Source organism: Corapipo altera, unplaced genomic scaffold (assembly GCF_003945725.1).
Source record: "Corapipo altera isolate COAL_440 unplaced genomic scaffold, ASM394572v1 113, whole genome shotgun sequence".
Classification (NCBI taxonomy): domain Eukaryota; kingdom Metazoa; phylum Chordata; class Aves; order Passeriformes; family Pipridae; genus Corapipo; species Corapipo altera.
Genome location: NW_020884895.1, coordinates 8,723,563 through 8,738,375, shown reverse-complemented (window position 1 = coordinate 8,738,375; position 14,813 = coordinate 8,723,563). Strand labels below are relative to the sequence as shown.

Sequence of the window (14,813 nt, the reverse complement as noted above, 5' to 3'; positions counted from 1 at the left end):
GTGCCTTTGTCCACAGTCCCTCTCCAACCTTCTTTCCAAAAGAAAAGCCTTTTCTTTTCCACAAACACAATTCCCTCAGCCTTTCCTCACTGGAGAAGTGCAGAACAAGGAAAGCTGATTATTACTCTCTTTTTTTGTTGGCCATAAAATTGGGTTGTTAATTACTGAGTGTTCTTTGCTATTGAAAAGCAGTTGGTAAACAAGTTCTTCGAAACACTGCACATTGCTGAAGGGTAACACTCTCCTTGCCTTTATCCCCCTTCCAAGAGCACTGCCTGCCTCCAGCACGGACAGTGTGCTCAGACACCCCCTTGGCTGCTGGGCTGGGGGTCAGGGGGTGCCTTCCATGCCATGCTGGGGGCACGTCCTGTTCCCTCTGCTGCCACTTCCCATCTCCCAGGAGCTGACTGCTTCTGTGTCCCCATTCAATCTCTGTTCCTTTTTGTCTCTGAGTACAAGCTGACTTTGCAGTGAGTGATTTCTGTATGCTGTGGTAAAAAGGTATATATTTGTGAAACCATCTACCTGAGGAGAGCTGTGGCCCCCGGGAATGACTGATGGAAATTCTTGTGCTGCTGCTTTATGACACCTGGATGTCGTCTCTCAACGTGCTGCAAGGACTGTGGAGCTCCCTCAGGACTGATCTGAATTCATCCTTCCTTCTCCAGCCTCCTTATGTTGCTTTAATTAAGTTGTAATTCATCTCTTTCTTGGAAACAAATTGTTTTTCTAATTTACTTGGAAACACATCCTTTAATTTGCTGTAGGGCTGTATGATGGTGTGCTCTTTGCAGCAGAGCCAAGGTGCAAGTTTCAGAGAAGATGAATAGTTTCCCAGATATGTTCAGCTCTTGTCCTTTCCTAGAGGCAGGTGAAGGGCAAGTTTGCTGTCACCAGCTGGGCCATGGCTCATTCCTGACCCACGGGGCTCTGCAACTCCCTTAGTACTAATTTTAGCTGCTCACTATACAGTCTCCTTCTATTCATTTCACTGTATAATCCTGCTTTAACAAAGCCCATTGATTGGGAGAGGAGATATTCACAGAATTAGGGGCTTATCTACTTGATAGATGTCTGTGTGAGCACTGGGAACGTCACAGCCATTAATATTGGCTCGTGTGAAATAATATGACCTGAACTACCCAACAATAAGAACTGCAGAGAGCAGTGCAGCTACCAAAAGCTAGCCAATGAACTGCAGTGTAAGTGCCAAAAGTTCAAATGAATTAGAAAAAGGAAAACGTTTTTATTCAGTGGAATGAACTGCAGCCAAAAGAAATGGAGATTTCACAGAGAAACACTGAACTTTTTGACAATAATAATCAGTGCTCTTTCTTCCTTAAGCCATTGTGAGTCTCTTGGCTGGTGAGTTTTTCTGTAAGTCGTACCCAACATGCCTGAAAGAGCCCACCTGAGGGAGCTGGCTTTAGGGCTTGCTTTAAAGTGCTTTTTTTCATCTTTGCGCTAATTTTTTGGGTTGTGCAAATTATTCTTCAGCACTTCCTGGAGGCCTCAAAGAATTCTGTTTCATAATATTTCCAAAAGGCTAAAATACCCTTGTTATGGTGCTTCTTAAAATCAACTAGGTGTTCATTTTAAAGGTTTCTTTTAGACTCACAATACGCTGTTTCTGTGCAGAGATTCGGCTCCCAACCAACACTAGAGATGAGCACACTCAGGGCACCCCACGTCTGTCACAGACTGTTGCTGTTGTGCATTGTTTAACCATTTTTTCCTAAAAAGCTGTGAAATTTAAATTCCACCCCACTAATTTCCACTTCGAATTAAGCCTGATCAGTATTTCCACTCCTTGTTCTTGGGAGGTGCTAACAAAGAGCCCCTGTTGCTGCCTGTTTTCACTCGTGCTGTGATGAAGCATCATTTTTCATTGCCCAGGGCAGCTGGGGCTGATCTCCTGCCTCCCAGGTGTGTCTTGTTGCTGGAATACATTGTGGTGGTCAGGACAGGCAGCTCAGTGTTGATGCTTGGATAGAGAGATCCTGATGGACATCACCTCATGGGATAGTTTGGGCTGGAACAGACCCTTCTGGAGGTCACCTGCACCAGCCTCGCCCAGGTAAGATCCTGCACCCAAAGGGCTCCTTTGCCCAGATTGCACCACAAACTGATGGGCCTCACAAAAGTTTGAGGATCAGTATCAGTTATTCCAGGGATCTGTCTTCATATAACCTCTGTATTAATGAGTGTGTTGGTAATAACTGCCCAAAGTGCAGCACCAGGCTGGGATTTGAGAGCAGCATTTAGGCAGAAATGTCACAGTAATTACAGACTCGGGTTTGCTCAGATATCAGTGGATAAACAGAAAGGGGCTTTATACAAGAGGTGTTTACCCAGCATTTTTCCTAGGTGGAATAGTGTCCAGTGTAGCTTTTTCATCCACTCACCTGCCAGTGGGGATCAGGATATACAAGGAAAAATAGTCTCATAGTCTGGTTTTGAGAGCTTTTTGTTATTAAGTTTTTATTGTATAACACTGAATATATGCTGCTTTAATATTGCACAACATCTCAGCTAATTCAGCTGTCCATACTTCCTAATCCTTTCGCAATGAAGCAAATATTTTTTTTTCCTTTTTTGAGAGATACCAGAAATCCCACTTAAAACACACAGCAAAGCCAAACAGCAAAAAAAACCACTTGTAAAATGAAATTGCCTGCAGTAACACTGAGAAAGCATTTCAAAGGCAGTGAAACATATTCAGAAGGGTAACTCCAGCCAGCAACCACCGTCTGCAGGAACAGTCTTAAAGTATTTCCACATTTTTATGCTCTTTTCTCTGACCTTTAGTTCAAGGCCATCTGTGCTGAGCAGCTGATTCTTATGCTCTCTTGAGTGGCTGCTGTAAATAGGCTCCAGTGTATCTAATGAGGACCAAAACCTGTTGGAAGAATTTTTAAACCTTCCCCCTTCCAGATAAAGTTGGATATTACTAATTTAGCCCCTGAAGGAACAAGTCTATTAGCCCTTTGACAGCTAATTTAATTCCTGCTAGTGTATTGTGCTGGATGAGTTGGGAAAACAGATTCAAAAGCCTTTTGGAGGATAATAGGATATCATCAAGGGAAAAAAAAAACACAATGGAAAAAGAAAATAGTTGAAAGATTAGGCAGAGAGCGCTGGAAGTGTCTGCCTGGCGTGGGTTGTGTGAGGAGTTTGGCAGCCTGAAGGGGGAACTGAAGGCAAGTGCAGAGTCTGGGGAGAGGATAAGGTGAAGAACTTGGCTTGAGGGAAAATACATTCTGTTTTTAGGCTGGTTTGTCATCTCAGAGTTTTAGGAGTTCGTGCTTTTCACTGTCAGATAAAAAGTAGGGAGCAGTGGTTAAATCTGGGTCTGTTTTTTTTTCTTCCAGAACCTCAGGGATTTATGTAATCTATTTGATTTTTATCTATTGTTCCCATAGACCTTTATCTCTAGATAAGGTCACAAAGTGCTGATTTGTGTAGATCCCTTGTTGGCTCTTGTTGACTCTTGAGCTGGCGCTGTGCTCCCAAGTGACCAGCCAGCATCAAAACAAGTTATTTGGATGGGAATCTTTTCAAAAAGAGATAATTTACTGGTCTTTGCAGTGTTTCTCACATACAAGGAGAGGTAAAGGTTCTTCCATGGAGCTAAGGGAGCAGCAAAGCTGCTCTTGTTTGCAGGACATCCTGCATATTAACCTGCATTTCCCCCAAATTCAGCCTTCCCAGTTCAGCAAGCGCAGCACAGTCACCAAAGTCCACGTCTGACATCTCTGTCTTCTCCTCTTGTTGTGTATTTTGTGGCACCACAGTTGCTGCCAATCTGATTTGATGACTGCCATGTCTTACCAATTTTCCTGCCATAAACCCAGCTAGTAACACTGCAGCTTCCTGCTCTGCTTAGGCCCTGGATCAAGGCAGAATTTCAAGGCATGTGAGCCCCGCTCCCGTTTCCATTTGTAGCCTTGTCAGAGATTTCTCTGTTAGTTTTCAGGTAGGCTGCTTTCTCTCTCAGTGCCTCCTTTAAAGTGCAGTGATAACATTATTAGTGAGTAACTTGTCTGCTTGAAGCAGAAGATCCTCAGGCAGAGAGGGCAGAACACACAAAAATAAAGCCCACAGTTTCAGGAGATGTTTGCACAGCTCAGTCCGTCGCTCCAGCATCTCTGCAGGTTTTGGTGGGATAAGCCCTGAGAGGCTTCCTGCCACCTCCCAGTATATCAAGCACCACGTGGGGATATCCCAGCCCCTGCTGATTCCCCAGCCCGTGGGTGTGATGGGAGAGGGGCAGGTCCAGGGGATGGAGGTCGCCCTGGAGAAGGCAGTTCCTTGCAGAGGCACAGCTGTCAGGGCTGACAGGTTGTTAGAGATTCATGCTCACTTATGAGCCATGAAATAAAGCTCATCTCCCCAGCAATTTACTGCTGTGCAGTCCCATTGATTTTTATGGGAGCTGCCTGGTGTTTCATAGCAGAGTGTAATTCTGCTCCTTTTCTCTTGGACATTTCCAATTTGCCTATCACTCACTTAATGGCTCAGTGAAGAGCCCACTGTGCTTTTTATAGTATTTAAATGGGAGACATTATCATGGCATGGATGCTTTAATACACTAGTGTATGAATCTTTAATACATTCCTATTGATCAGGTCCTTGTATGATAACAAAGTGCCACCCTCCCTGTTTACACAGGCAGAAAACTCAGGCACAGGAGGGAAACCAATTGCAAATGTCACATGCAGGACTTAGCATGTGGACTCAAACCCACTTACTCCAAATCATAGAATTGCCTGGGTTGAAAGAGACCTTAAAGATCATGTCATTCCTAGCCCCCTGCCATGGGCAAGGATACCTTCCCATTTCCAACCTTCACACTCCCAGGTTACTCAGAGCTCCATCCAACTTGGCCTTGGACACTTCCAGGGATGGGGCAGCCAGAGCTGCTCTGGGCAACCTGTGCCAGGGCCTCCTCACCACCCTCACAGAGAAGAATTTTTCCTAATATTCCATCTAACCCTACCCTTTTTTAGTTTGGATACATTCCCCCCTGTCCTGTCACTCCAGGCCCTTGCAAACAGTCTCTCTCCATCTTTCTTGTAGCTCCTTCAGGTACTGGAAAGGCACAATTAGGTCACACCAAGACTTTGCCTCTGCAGGCTGAGCAATCCCAATTTTCCCAGTCCTTCCTCACAGCAGAGATACTCTGTCCCCCTAATCACCTTGGTGGCCTCCTCTGGACAAAAATCTGGTGTCCTGACTCTCAAATTCTTTGAGAAGGTTTTTCCTGCTGTTTGTAGGTGTTGGATTGGTTGTGCACAGGAGGAGCCTCATGTCTCTGCCTCTGTTATTGGTTCCACAAAGCTCTGTTGGGGCTGGTGAGGTTTAATCCTGCTCTACCCCAAGACTTGACTTGCAATTAGATGAAAATTACTGCAAAGGAGCTAAAACAGGTTCTAGGGTTTAAAAGGCCCTAAAGGCAGTTATTAATTTATGAGGGTAAATTGTTGGTAAGATGATGTGAGCATGTGGAACCAGCTCTTGGGGTCATTAAAAAACAAGAACAGATTTATTGACTGATCAGATGTCAATAAGCTTCCCTTACAAGCGTGGACATTGTATCCTGTGAGGGAGTTAGAATGGGCAGGGAAGGTATCAGCCATTGCTAATACAATATTAACTAGAATTCCTCTCTACTTAATCCTCTTATTAGGTATTGCATTACTTTGGCTGTCAGTGTGCTTGCTGCCTGTTGGTGAGAGCGAGGAAGGGAGCAATCTGTCATTTTTGGAGAATGTTGTAAATGGTTTGTATAAAAAAGGATGATGTAGCAATCCATTTGTGGTGATGCTTTGCAGGAGATGAAACCCAGATGGGCCCAAATCTTGCGAGGAATGGGGGAAATTCCCTCCAGGTTTACCATTTTCTGTCTCTGACAGTTAAATGTATGTCTTGCCTTGCAGAGTTATTGAATATGGGCTTGGTGATACAAAGGGGAACATCCTTTACCTCCCTATCCAGAAGGAACCAAACAAACCAAAGCCTTCCTGGAGTTCTGAAGCCTTGTTTCCTTGTTTCTCTGTGTTTTCCTTGCCTGCATTCACTGGGATGAAATCTGGGGCTTTCTGGGGCAGTGGGGAGGTTACAAACCCCACAGCTCACACCAGATGGGGTTTGTGTGTCCAAAGAAACAGGCAGGGAACTTCTGCAGGGTTCCCTGGAATGTGACCTGGTGGCAGCTGCTTTGGCTCTGGGCAAAATTATCCCAAGGCAGCACCTTTAGAAGGAAAAATGCCACTTCATGGAGGCAAGGAAACAAAACTTGTGAAAACTGGAAGCTGCCTCTGTACTTTTACCTGAGCTGAATGTTGCTTTCTACAGGAGGCACTACAGAAAGTGCAGCTGCCTGGGAACAGAGGAAGAGCCAGTGCAGGATGAACAGTCCTGTGTGACCTCATCTGGCTTAGAAAATGTTGATTTCCAAAAGAATTAGCAGGGTATGAAAATGGCTCTGTGTTCACACGAACCAAGTGAGCAGGGTCCGGGATTGTCCCGTAGGAAAAAAAAAGGAAAAAGTTATTTTTATTTTATTTTTTCCTCCAATGCTTAAAACAGAGTAAATTCATGGTAGAGCCTAATCTGTGCATCTGTGATGCTGTACCTGGTATGAAAAACAGCACAGCTATTGCACACCAAAGAGATTTAAGGCACCTTTCTGAAAAGCCAGGGCTCTTTGAAATATTCATGAATCTTTAGCAGCTTCCTGAGACACAAGGAATGTCAAATAATCTCCTCTTCTTTTTCCACACTGCTACATTTGATAGTTTGAGATGGAAAACCTTTACTATCCAACAAGGTGGAAGTACCCCCTTCCTTCCTCTCTTTGCCCCTCATGACACTGATTATAATTCCTGTAATGCAGATGCTGCTCTAACAAGGTGGGTTACACACCTGCAGCTCGAGTTTGGAGTTTAGGTTAATTTAATGGTGACATTTTCTGCAAAAGGTTTAAATCCAAGAGGCTCAATAAAGTAGCTTAGCATGTAAGGGGAAGACCTGAGGTATCAGTGCCATCTGGGAGGATTCACATGGAGTGGAAATCCAGAACAACTGTTAAAGGCAGGAAACCTAAATGGAATAAATAAAACAGGGTAAGGAAGGACAGAACTGTGCTCTGTGTTGCATTTAGGGAACTCTGTGCAGCTGAAGCAATGTGACAGGAAGGTTTGGATGGGGAATGCAGCAGGCACTGAGGTAAATTGCAAATTTAATGATGTTTGCTGCGAGGACAAGCCCGGAGGGAATGTCTGACAGTGTGGAACCACCACGTAAAATAACCTGTGAGCTGCTAATTACAGTACAGTCCAAATCAATATGGAAATGGAAGCAGGCTGGAAGCTGTGGCATATTCTTTCCTCATACTTGCACTGGGTCCCTTTGCTTTGCAACAGAGCTCCCAAATAACCCCCAGGAACTCTTCATATTTTTTTTGGGCTTTGGATATGTCTCCTGGTTGGGGTTCTGAACCTCTGTACAAAAACACCAATGAGAAACTCCTTTCTGAATAGCCTCTCTATTTTGAAACTGAAGAAGGACAGGTATCAGCTTGTCCAGTATTCTAATTTCCAAGATGCTTTCTCCAGAATAAATCTCAATGTCTTTTCAGGAATAAAGTGGTTTGCGGCTTTGCAGATTTGTCACTGTGAAATATAACACTTCTACAAAGGCTTTCTTCAATCACAGCATCATTTTCGACAAATTTATTTTAAAACCCATCAAAATATTGATCTTGAGATGGGAAACATCTCAACACTTTTCATCATTGCACCACATACCCTAATTTTACAAGCAGATCGATCCACTGACGTGACCATCTGGCATGGCAGTAAAACAAGGAGAGGAACTATTTCCACATCTTATGTGGAAGCCCAAGGGGTGCAGTTGGCTCTTCTGTGCCACATGAAGTTACTGCTCCTCGGTGGGAGAGCCCAGTGGGATGCAGATATTCCTAAAGGACTAACTTGGGTTGCAGGAGGTTGTAGAAACTCAGAACTGAGCTCATCTATGAGAGCCTTGCCCAAGCTTCAGTAGATACAATTCTGCACAAACTATTTCTTGATGTAATAATCTATATTTCTGCACACCTGTGTATTCCTATCCATAGAATCCTAGGATGGTTTGGGTGAGAAGGGACCTAAAAGTTCATCTCATTCCACCCCCCTAACATGGGCAGGGACAAAACCTGTGTCATCTCAAGGTAAAACAAAATGCTCCATGGACACTGGAGCCAATGAAATCTGCTGTCTTGGGGTTCATGTCCTTCATTCCTCTTCTTGCACAGTAACTGTGGTTATATCTCCAGTTCTTCCACTCCCTGCTCCCTTCCACATCCTCTGATTCCTGGTGTTTTTTCAGCACGATGGCTGGTGCTGAATTTACTTGTCCTAGTGTTGGAAGGGACCTTAAATCTCATTTCATTCCACCCCCTGCCATGGGCAGGGACACCTTCCACTAGCCCAGGTTGCTCCAAGCCCCGTCCAACTTGGCCTTGGACACTTCCAGGGATGGAGCCATCCACAGCTTCTCCGGGCAACCTGTGCCAGGGCCTCCCCACCCTCCCAGGGAAGAATTCCTTCCATAATATCTAACCTAAATTTCCCATTTTTCAATTTGTATCCATTATAATACATATATACATATATATATATATATATATATATATATATGTTAAGTCCTCTCAGCTTCATGCACAGGAGCTGTTGTGTTTCTCACCTGTCAGCAAATGACCAGAAAATTCCTGTAAATCCCTGTAACATGGGAGGGCTGTTAATATTCCATTGGAATATCTGCTGTGCACAAGCAGCTCAGGGTCCTGCAACCAGGAGTATCTTACACAGGGCTGACCTGGACTTTTCGCTACGATTACTACTTTACAAAGGTACTTTGCAGCTCCTACTGGGAAAGATCAAGCTTTCTACAGGTTAGGGACAAACCACAGCTCTTTCCACTGCCTTTGACACCAGTGGGATTCACAAGGTCTGTGATTTAATTTCATAATCTCATTTTTACAGAACTCTGACTATTTTCTTCTGACAATAGCATTTGGTCGTTAATTAAGGATTCTGTCTTTTCCAAAATGTCACCTAGAGCTTTCTTTCTTATTTTTTTTGTTCCCTTGACATAAGGTCATGGATAAAATTCCCTGTGAGGTTTAACCTTTCATTAAAGCTCACCTTTTTTATCTGCTTCAATTCATAGTTAAGCTCATAAGTGCACTAAAGGCAACTCTGTGACAGCTTTTCCAGCCTGTTAGCTCCGTGATGGGCATTCCCTGAAGGGGCTGTTACTGCAGCTTCCAGGGCACCAGGAGTGTGTCCAAGGCATTTTGTGCCCCTGTGGTCATGTATGTGGCTGACAGATGCAGCACTCACGATGAAAAAAAACCATCCTGAAAACCACCTCTGAAACTTTGGCAGAGCATTAATTTGTGCTGTGGAAATGTAGATCTGGAGCTGAGGAAACACACAGGCCCTGGGTGACCTCAGAGGTGAGGCAAGGGGAGGTCAGGAGCTTGTACACGCGAGGGATGGAAACTAAAACAGTGAGAGATCAGCCCCAGGGCAAAATTCTGCTGCAAAATATTTTTTGAACTGATGAAACCATTCGCTGTGTGGTTGAAAACATGCAGAAGACAGAGTTTTATATTGGTGACTGTGATCAGGAGGCTCAGCAGGACTCTAGGGCTAAACTCAGGCCCAATCTGGTCTCTGTTCCCAGGTTTCCTCTCAAAAACCTTCTTAAAATCCCCTGTGCTGCCTTCCCTTGGTGCTTTTCCCTAAGACAGGGTCTAAACGCTTTCATAAAATGATTTGAGATCTGCAGGTAGAAGCAGCTTTGAGAATGAAAAGTTTATTACAGGGTAATTATTGTGTTTCAAGCATTCAGAGGTTATTGATGTCAATGCACCTTGAACTTTCCTTGGTGCATTCCAGCACGTGAGCAACGTGAAGCTGTTGCCAATCTCATCAGCCGAGTCCCTGACTGTAACAGAGCTGATAAATACCTTTAATACACTGAAATTCAAAGAAAACATTTTTAAAAGACTTTATTACTAGATATGACAAAATCATTTTGTTCTTTATTCCCTTTAAATGCAATGACGACGAGAAAATCATGAATAATTCTGCGTTTGAACCAGCAAGAACTGTGGAAAGGAAACCTGTTTGAGGGCTGATGATCTGTCAGATGTACTGAAGACAGCTCTTTATCTTGCTCTGGATGCACAGCTTTGGGCTTCTTGTTCCCCTCGCCCTGCAAATATTCTGGCTGTAACAATAAACATTTATTTCTGGCTGTAGCAGAGGAAGAAGCTCCCTGTGCTCTGTAAACATGTTTTACGTGCTCAGACTTGAACAGCCGAGTGAAGGTCGTTTAGAGCAGGGAGTGCCCTGCGGCTCCTTCGCCGGGAAAACCTGCGGCAAAAGTGGATAAAACTTGTCAGGACCTAATTTGTGCTCAGTACCAAGTGTATCTGTGGGCTGGGCTCTGAACCACAGCCAGTTTGCTGCTCGCTGTTAAAGATAACACAGCAAGGAACAGCATTTTACTGAGGTGAGCTGTGGAGCCACAGCACTGGATTTGATCCACTGGAGGATTTCCTGACCTGCAGAATTAATTCCACTGGGTTTTATTCACTGAATGTCATTGTGTTGTGTATTTATGCCTCTTATCATCCTCTTGACTGACCTTTCAATTTCCCATAGGCAGGACTCTCTCACGATGCCCCAGCTGGGCTTGAATTAGAAAGACTTGTCAAAGATGTGTCGTGATCAAAAATTCGTCACAGCCTTTAAATAAATTGCTGCAGTGAGTAACTAACTTAATTACTAAACATGGTGTATTTCTGGCCTGAGTTTTATTGTGGGGTTTTGTTTTGTGTTTACTGGGAGGCTGAGGGCTTCTGTCTCACTGGGTGGCTGCCTCTGTGAGTTCTCAGCCAAGTCTTTCCTGAGCTGTCTGGAGCATGAACTTTCTTTCCATAAGCTGAGTTTTCCCATTGGTCTCACCCTGTTTCCTGAACTATCTCCAATATTTTGATGAGTGGATGTCAGCCCTGGTCATGGTGTGCCCATGGCTGTCTTGGGCTGCCAAATCCCAGAGTGATGTAACTTTTCCCTTTGAATTCCAACTTTCACTCCATTGGTGTGTGACTCTCATTAGTCCTAAACCACAGTGTCATGCTGGGAGTCACACTCTGTGAGCTGGAAAACTGAGACAGAGCATTTCCCTCTGCTGTTCATTCTGTGTGCCAGGGCTGGAGCTGTGGGACATCTCCACTTTATTTTTAGGTCACATAAGCTCATTAATTTCTTGATTTAGCAAAGCATTTGGCATTCCCTGAATTCCAGGGATCCTTGGGTAGTGAGGACCTGACATGTGGGTCCCCCTTCTCACCACCAGCTCAAGCACCCAATGGGCCCAGGGGGTCTGGCACTAAGTGACCCTTGTCAGGCACAGGGGTCAGAATGACTTCAGGGGGAGCCCAGAGCAGGTAGCTGTGCAAGGTCTCCCAAGAGACTTTGCAAAAATATTGGAATTGGGGTTTGAGTCCTGCATCTCTGAGCTCTGAGCTCCTGGCAGGGAGCAAAGCTGGCTGGGGAGTGTGGGAAAGCCCCAGAACTGATGGAGTGGTGGCCAAGGTGTGCTGTGGAGGTGTCACACAGGTTTTGAGCCTCACGTCTCACTCATAAAGTTGATCTTCAATCAAGTAACTCTTGCCTGGAGTGAACAGGCCCTTGATCAAGCACAGAACAGGCTCTTGTGAAGACTTTCTTGGCCTGTTCATGTCTGATGTGCCCTTATTGTGCTTGCTGAAGTGACCATCCATCTGTGGGGAACTGGTCCAGCACAGGGGGAGCCCTTGTCCTCGTCCTGGGCAGGGTTTTGTTTCTCTTGCTGGAGCCACCTGTTACCCAAGTGGATGATATCCAAAAGAATATCATTAAAGCTGCTTAATAAACCTGCTTTGAGCCCTGGGACACTGGGACCTGTGAGCAGCTCTTTAATTTCACCCACAGCCAGCAAACTGCTGAAGCAATTGGAAAGGAGCAAGAAGCAGCTTATTGGGAAGATGCTGTGCTGGGGGATAGTTTGTACCTGCAGGTGGCTTTGGAGTGGCTTTCTCTGCACTGCAGACAGTCTGTTTTTCACATCTCCATGGGTACTGCTGTATCCATTAATATAAAGGCTCCACTCCCCCGAAAATACCTCTCCCCTGAAGAACTCCAGCTCTTTCCCTGCCTGTCCCTACTTGCTCTATTAAAATGGAATAGAAACACACCGTTAGGAAAACTAACACAAAACCTCACACTTGTGCAAGATCAGTAACTGTGTTCTAGTTTATTGACTGCAGTCAAGTTTTATTATGCCTCAAATAATTAAATACTGCAACTGTGACATTAAAAATACAGGCCAATTTACCAAAATAATTGTATTCTGAAGATTATGTACATATTATACATTTTACAGTCTCATGTAAACTTTTTTATACATAAGGTAAATCTTATTTATGGTAACTAGAAAACCCAAAATACTTGTTGACAAAAACCTTCCTGTGGAACGTAAGCACTGGGTTGGGGACATTTAGGAAAACTGCAAAGAATGGAAACCAACTATAAAACAATATAATTGAGTTAGTAGAAAAATGAATTAAATTACATTCATATAAAAAGTTAAACTAAAAACATTGCTATGCATCATTATTAAAAAAGGGGAAACCCCCCAATCCTTTGTTTTATATATTAACACACACTTTGGGGAGCTCCCCTGGGCCTCATTTCCAGCAATGGGGCACAGCCTGGGAAATCCAGATTCCCATTCTCCTTTAACATATATTAAATAACTAGTGTCTGTACCAATACAAATATTGTATAGATTCATGCACTGTGATTATGTTCATAGCCTACACCAAGGCACAGTTTTTGCGTTGTCCCCCCCACCCTCAGGTTTCCACATGCAGTGCTGGAGGTGTTTGCTGGGCAAAACAACTTCTGTGGGGTTTGTCTTGAGTCTGATTCTCACACCAGGGCACACAGAAATCCTCCCAGCACAGACTTCAAAAAATAAATAAGTAAAAGAAGGTAAAAAGGCCTTAGTTCAACATCTTGCACCAATCATGTCAGCTCAGTTACTCTCTGCAGGATCCAGAAAACGTGGCACTGAGACAACACAGTCATAGTTCTCCGGTCAAATATTTTATATATTAACAAGGACAACGAAATTGTTGCTGCTGTAAATCTTCATCCCTGTGACAGCTGTAGTGTTGTGATTTGGCATAATGGAGCTTCAAGTCTAAATGGGTTCCCAGCTCCTCCAGCACACTGAGCTGCCAGGCAGTGCGTGTAATTGAGGTACCTGGGTATGCTCATTAAAATAAATGCATAATTGAAGCGTATATAAACAGCTGCCAAAATTAACAGCTGTTAACCTGGCTGCATTCTGAAGGCTTTGTAGAGCTTGCATATTTTATAACTGTTCTGCACCTAGAAAAGGTCTGGTCCTGCAAACAGCTCGGCCTGTGCTTGTCCTAGTGAGGTTACAAGGAATAGCCAGCCCTTAGTAAGGATAAATCCTGCCATGGAAGACAATGAGCTGGAGTGACTAAAGTCAACTGGATTTAGGCACTAGAAATATTCCTTCAGTGTTGAATGTGTCTGAAATTACACCAAACAACCCTGTCAGACCTGGACAAGGTGAAAATGTATCCAAAATGGCCTCTATAAACCATGCCCAGAATTAGAGAAAATTAAACCTTGAGGATGTCTGTTTATGTACAGCTGGAATAGAAAAGAAATCCTAATCTAGAGTATCAAAATACCCTATTCATATAAACATATGGGCACCTAATAGAAAAGTAAAAAGTGTAAAACACAAGCTTTTTTTTTTTTTTTGAAATTAAATATCCTAAAAAAAAGTTCTTTAAAAAAAACCAAACCAAACCATAACAGGAATTTGTGTCCTGAAAAAGAAAAATGCAGGGACTACATCTCCCCTCGTCTACGAGATTTTGCTGCTACAGCTCTGCCTTCCTCCTCCTCCTCCTCTTCTTCCTCCTCATAATTGTCTTCATGAACTTCTTTCTGGTTGTTCTCTTCTTGCATTTCTTGCTCTTGGTCTGTCCCTCTGTTATTCTTTTCATCTGCCTGATTGGGGGGAAAAAAAAGAACAGGAAAAATTACACACAGATATTCAGTGCCAGTTCCCTTATAGTTAATTTTAGGGCAGTGAAATAACTGTCAGCTGGAGCTGTGAGAGCTGATGGACAGGAACAGGAGAAGATTTTCCAAGGCCTCCAGGCAGCAAGAACTGCTGTGGAGGTGGAAGGATGAGCAAAATGAAGTTGGGACGACATGACAATTTCAGGTCTCTGATTAAAGCAAGCTGCAGCAATTATGTAAGATCCCTGTGACGTGCTCACAGTTGTGTTCAGGGTTCAATCATGTCCCCAAACCTGTGGGTTTGCCCAGGACTTACATTTTCCTCATTTTCACCATATGGCTCCTCAGCGTTGTGTTCCAGTTCTCGTTTTTTCTCTTCAGTCAAATCTTCCTGGACCTACAAAGCACAGAGATGTTCTCCATGGTTTAATTTCCTTTTAGAAAGTGGCCTGTGGCATAACTGTGCACATTTTCACAGTACTGCTTTTGCAGAATGGAGATTTTAAAGGAGGGAGGAGAGGGCATGGAGAGGTTAAAGGAGGATAAAAAACCCATAAACATCCAGCAATCAGCAAACTCACTCCCTCTGAGAGCATCTAACTTTCAACTACAATTCTCACA

At 43.9% G+C, this 14,813-nt stretch overlaps 1 protein-coding gene across 2 annotated transcripts in view; it reads right to left on the bottom strand.

Annotated features, from left to right (window-relative positions):
* Window positions 1-12,349: 12,349 nt before the first annotated feature.
* Window positions 12,350-14,813, bottom strand: part of GOLIM4 (golgi integral membrane protein 4) — a 29,957-nt gene continuing 27,493 nt past the window's right edge. For both annotated transcript variants that reach the window (XM_027647404.1, XM_027647405.1), the window contains 2 exons: window positions 14,509-14,589; window positions 12,350-14,177 (listed from right to left, as the gene is read on the bottom strand). In XM_027647404.1, the coding sequence (XP_027503205.1) occupies window positions 14,016-14,177; window positions 14,509-14,589 (243 nt within the window). In that variant the 3' untranslated portion in view covers window positions 12,350-14,015. The remainder of the gene's footprint in view (window positions 14,178-14,508; window positions 14,590-14,813) is intronic.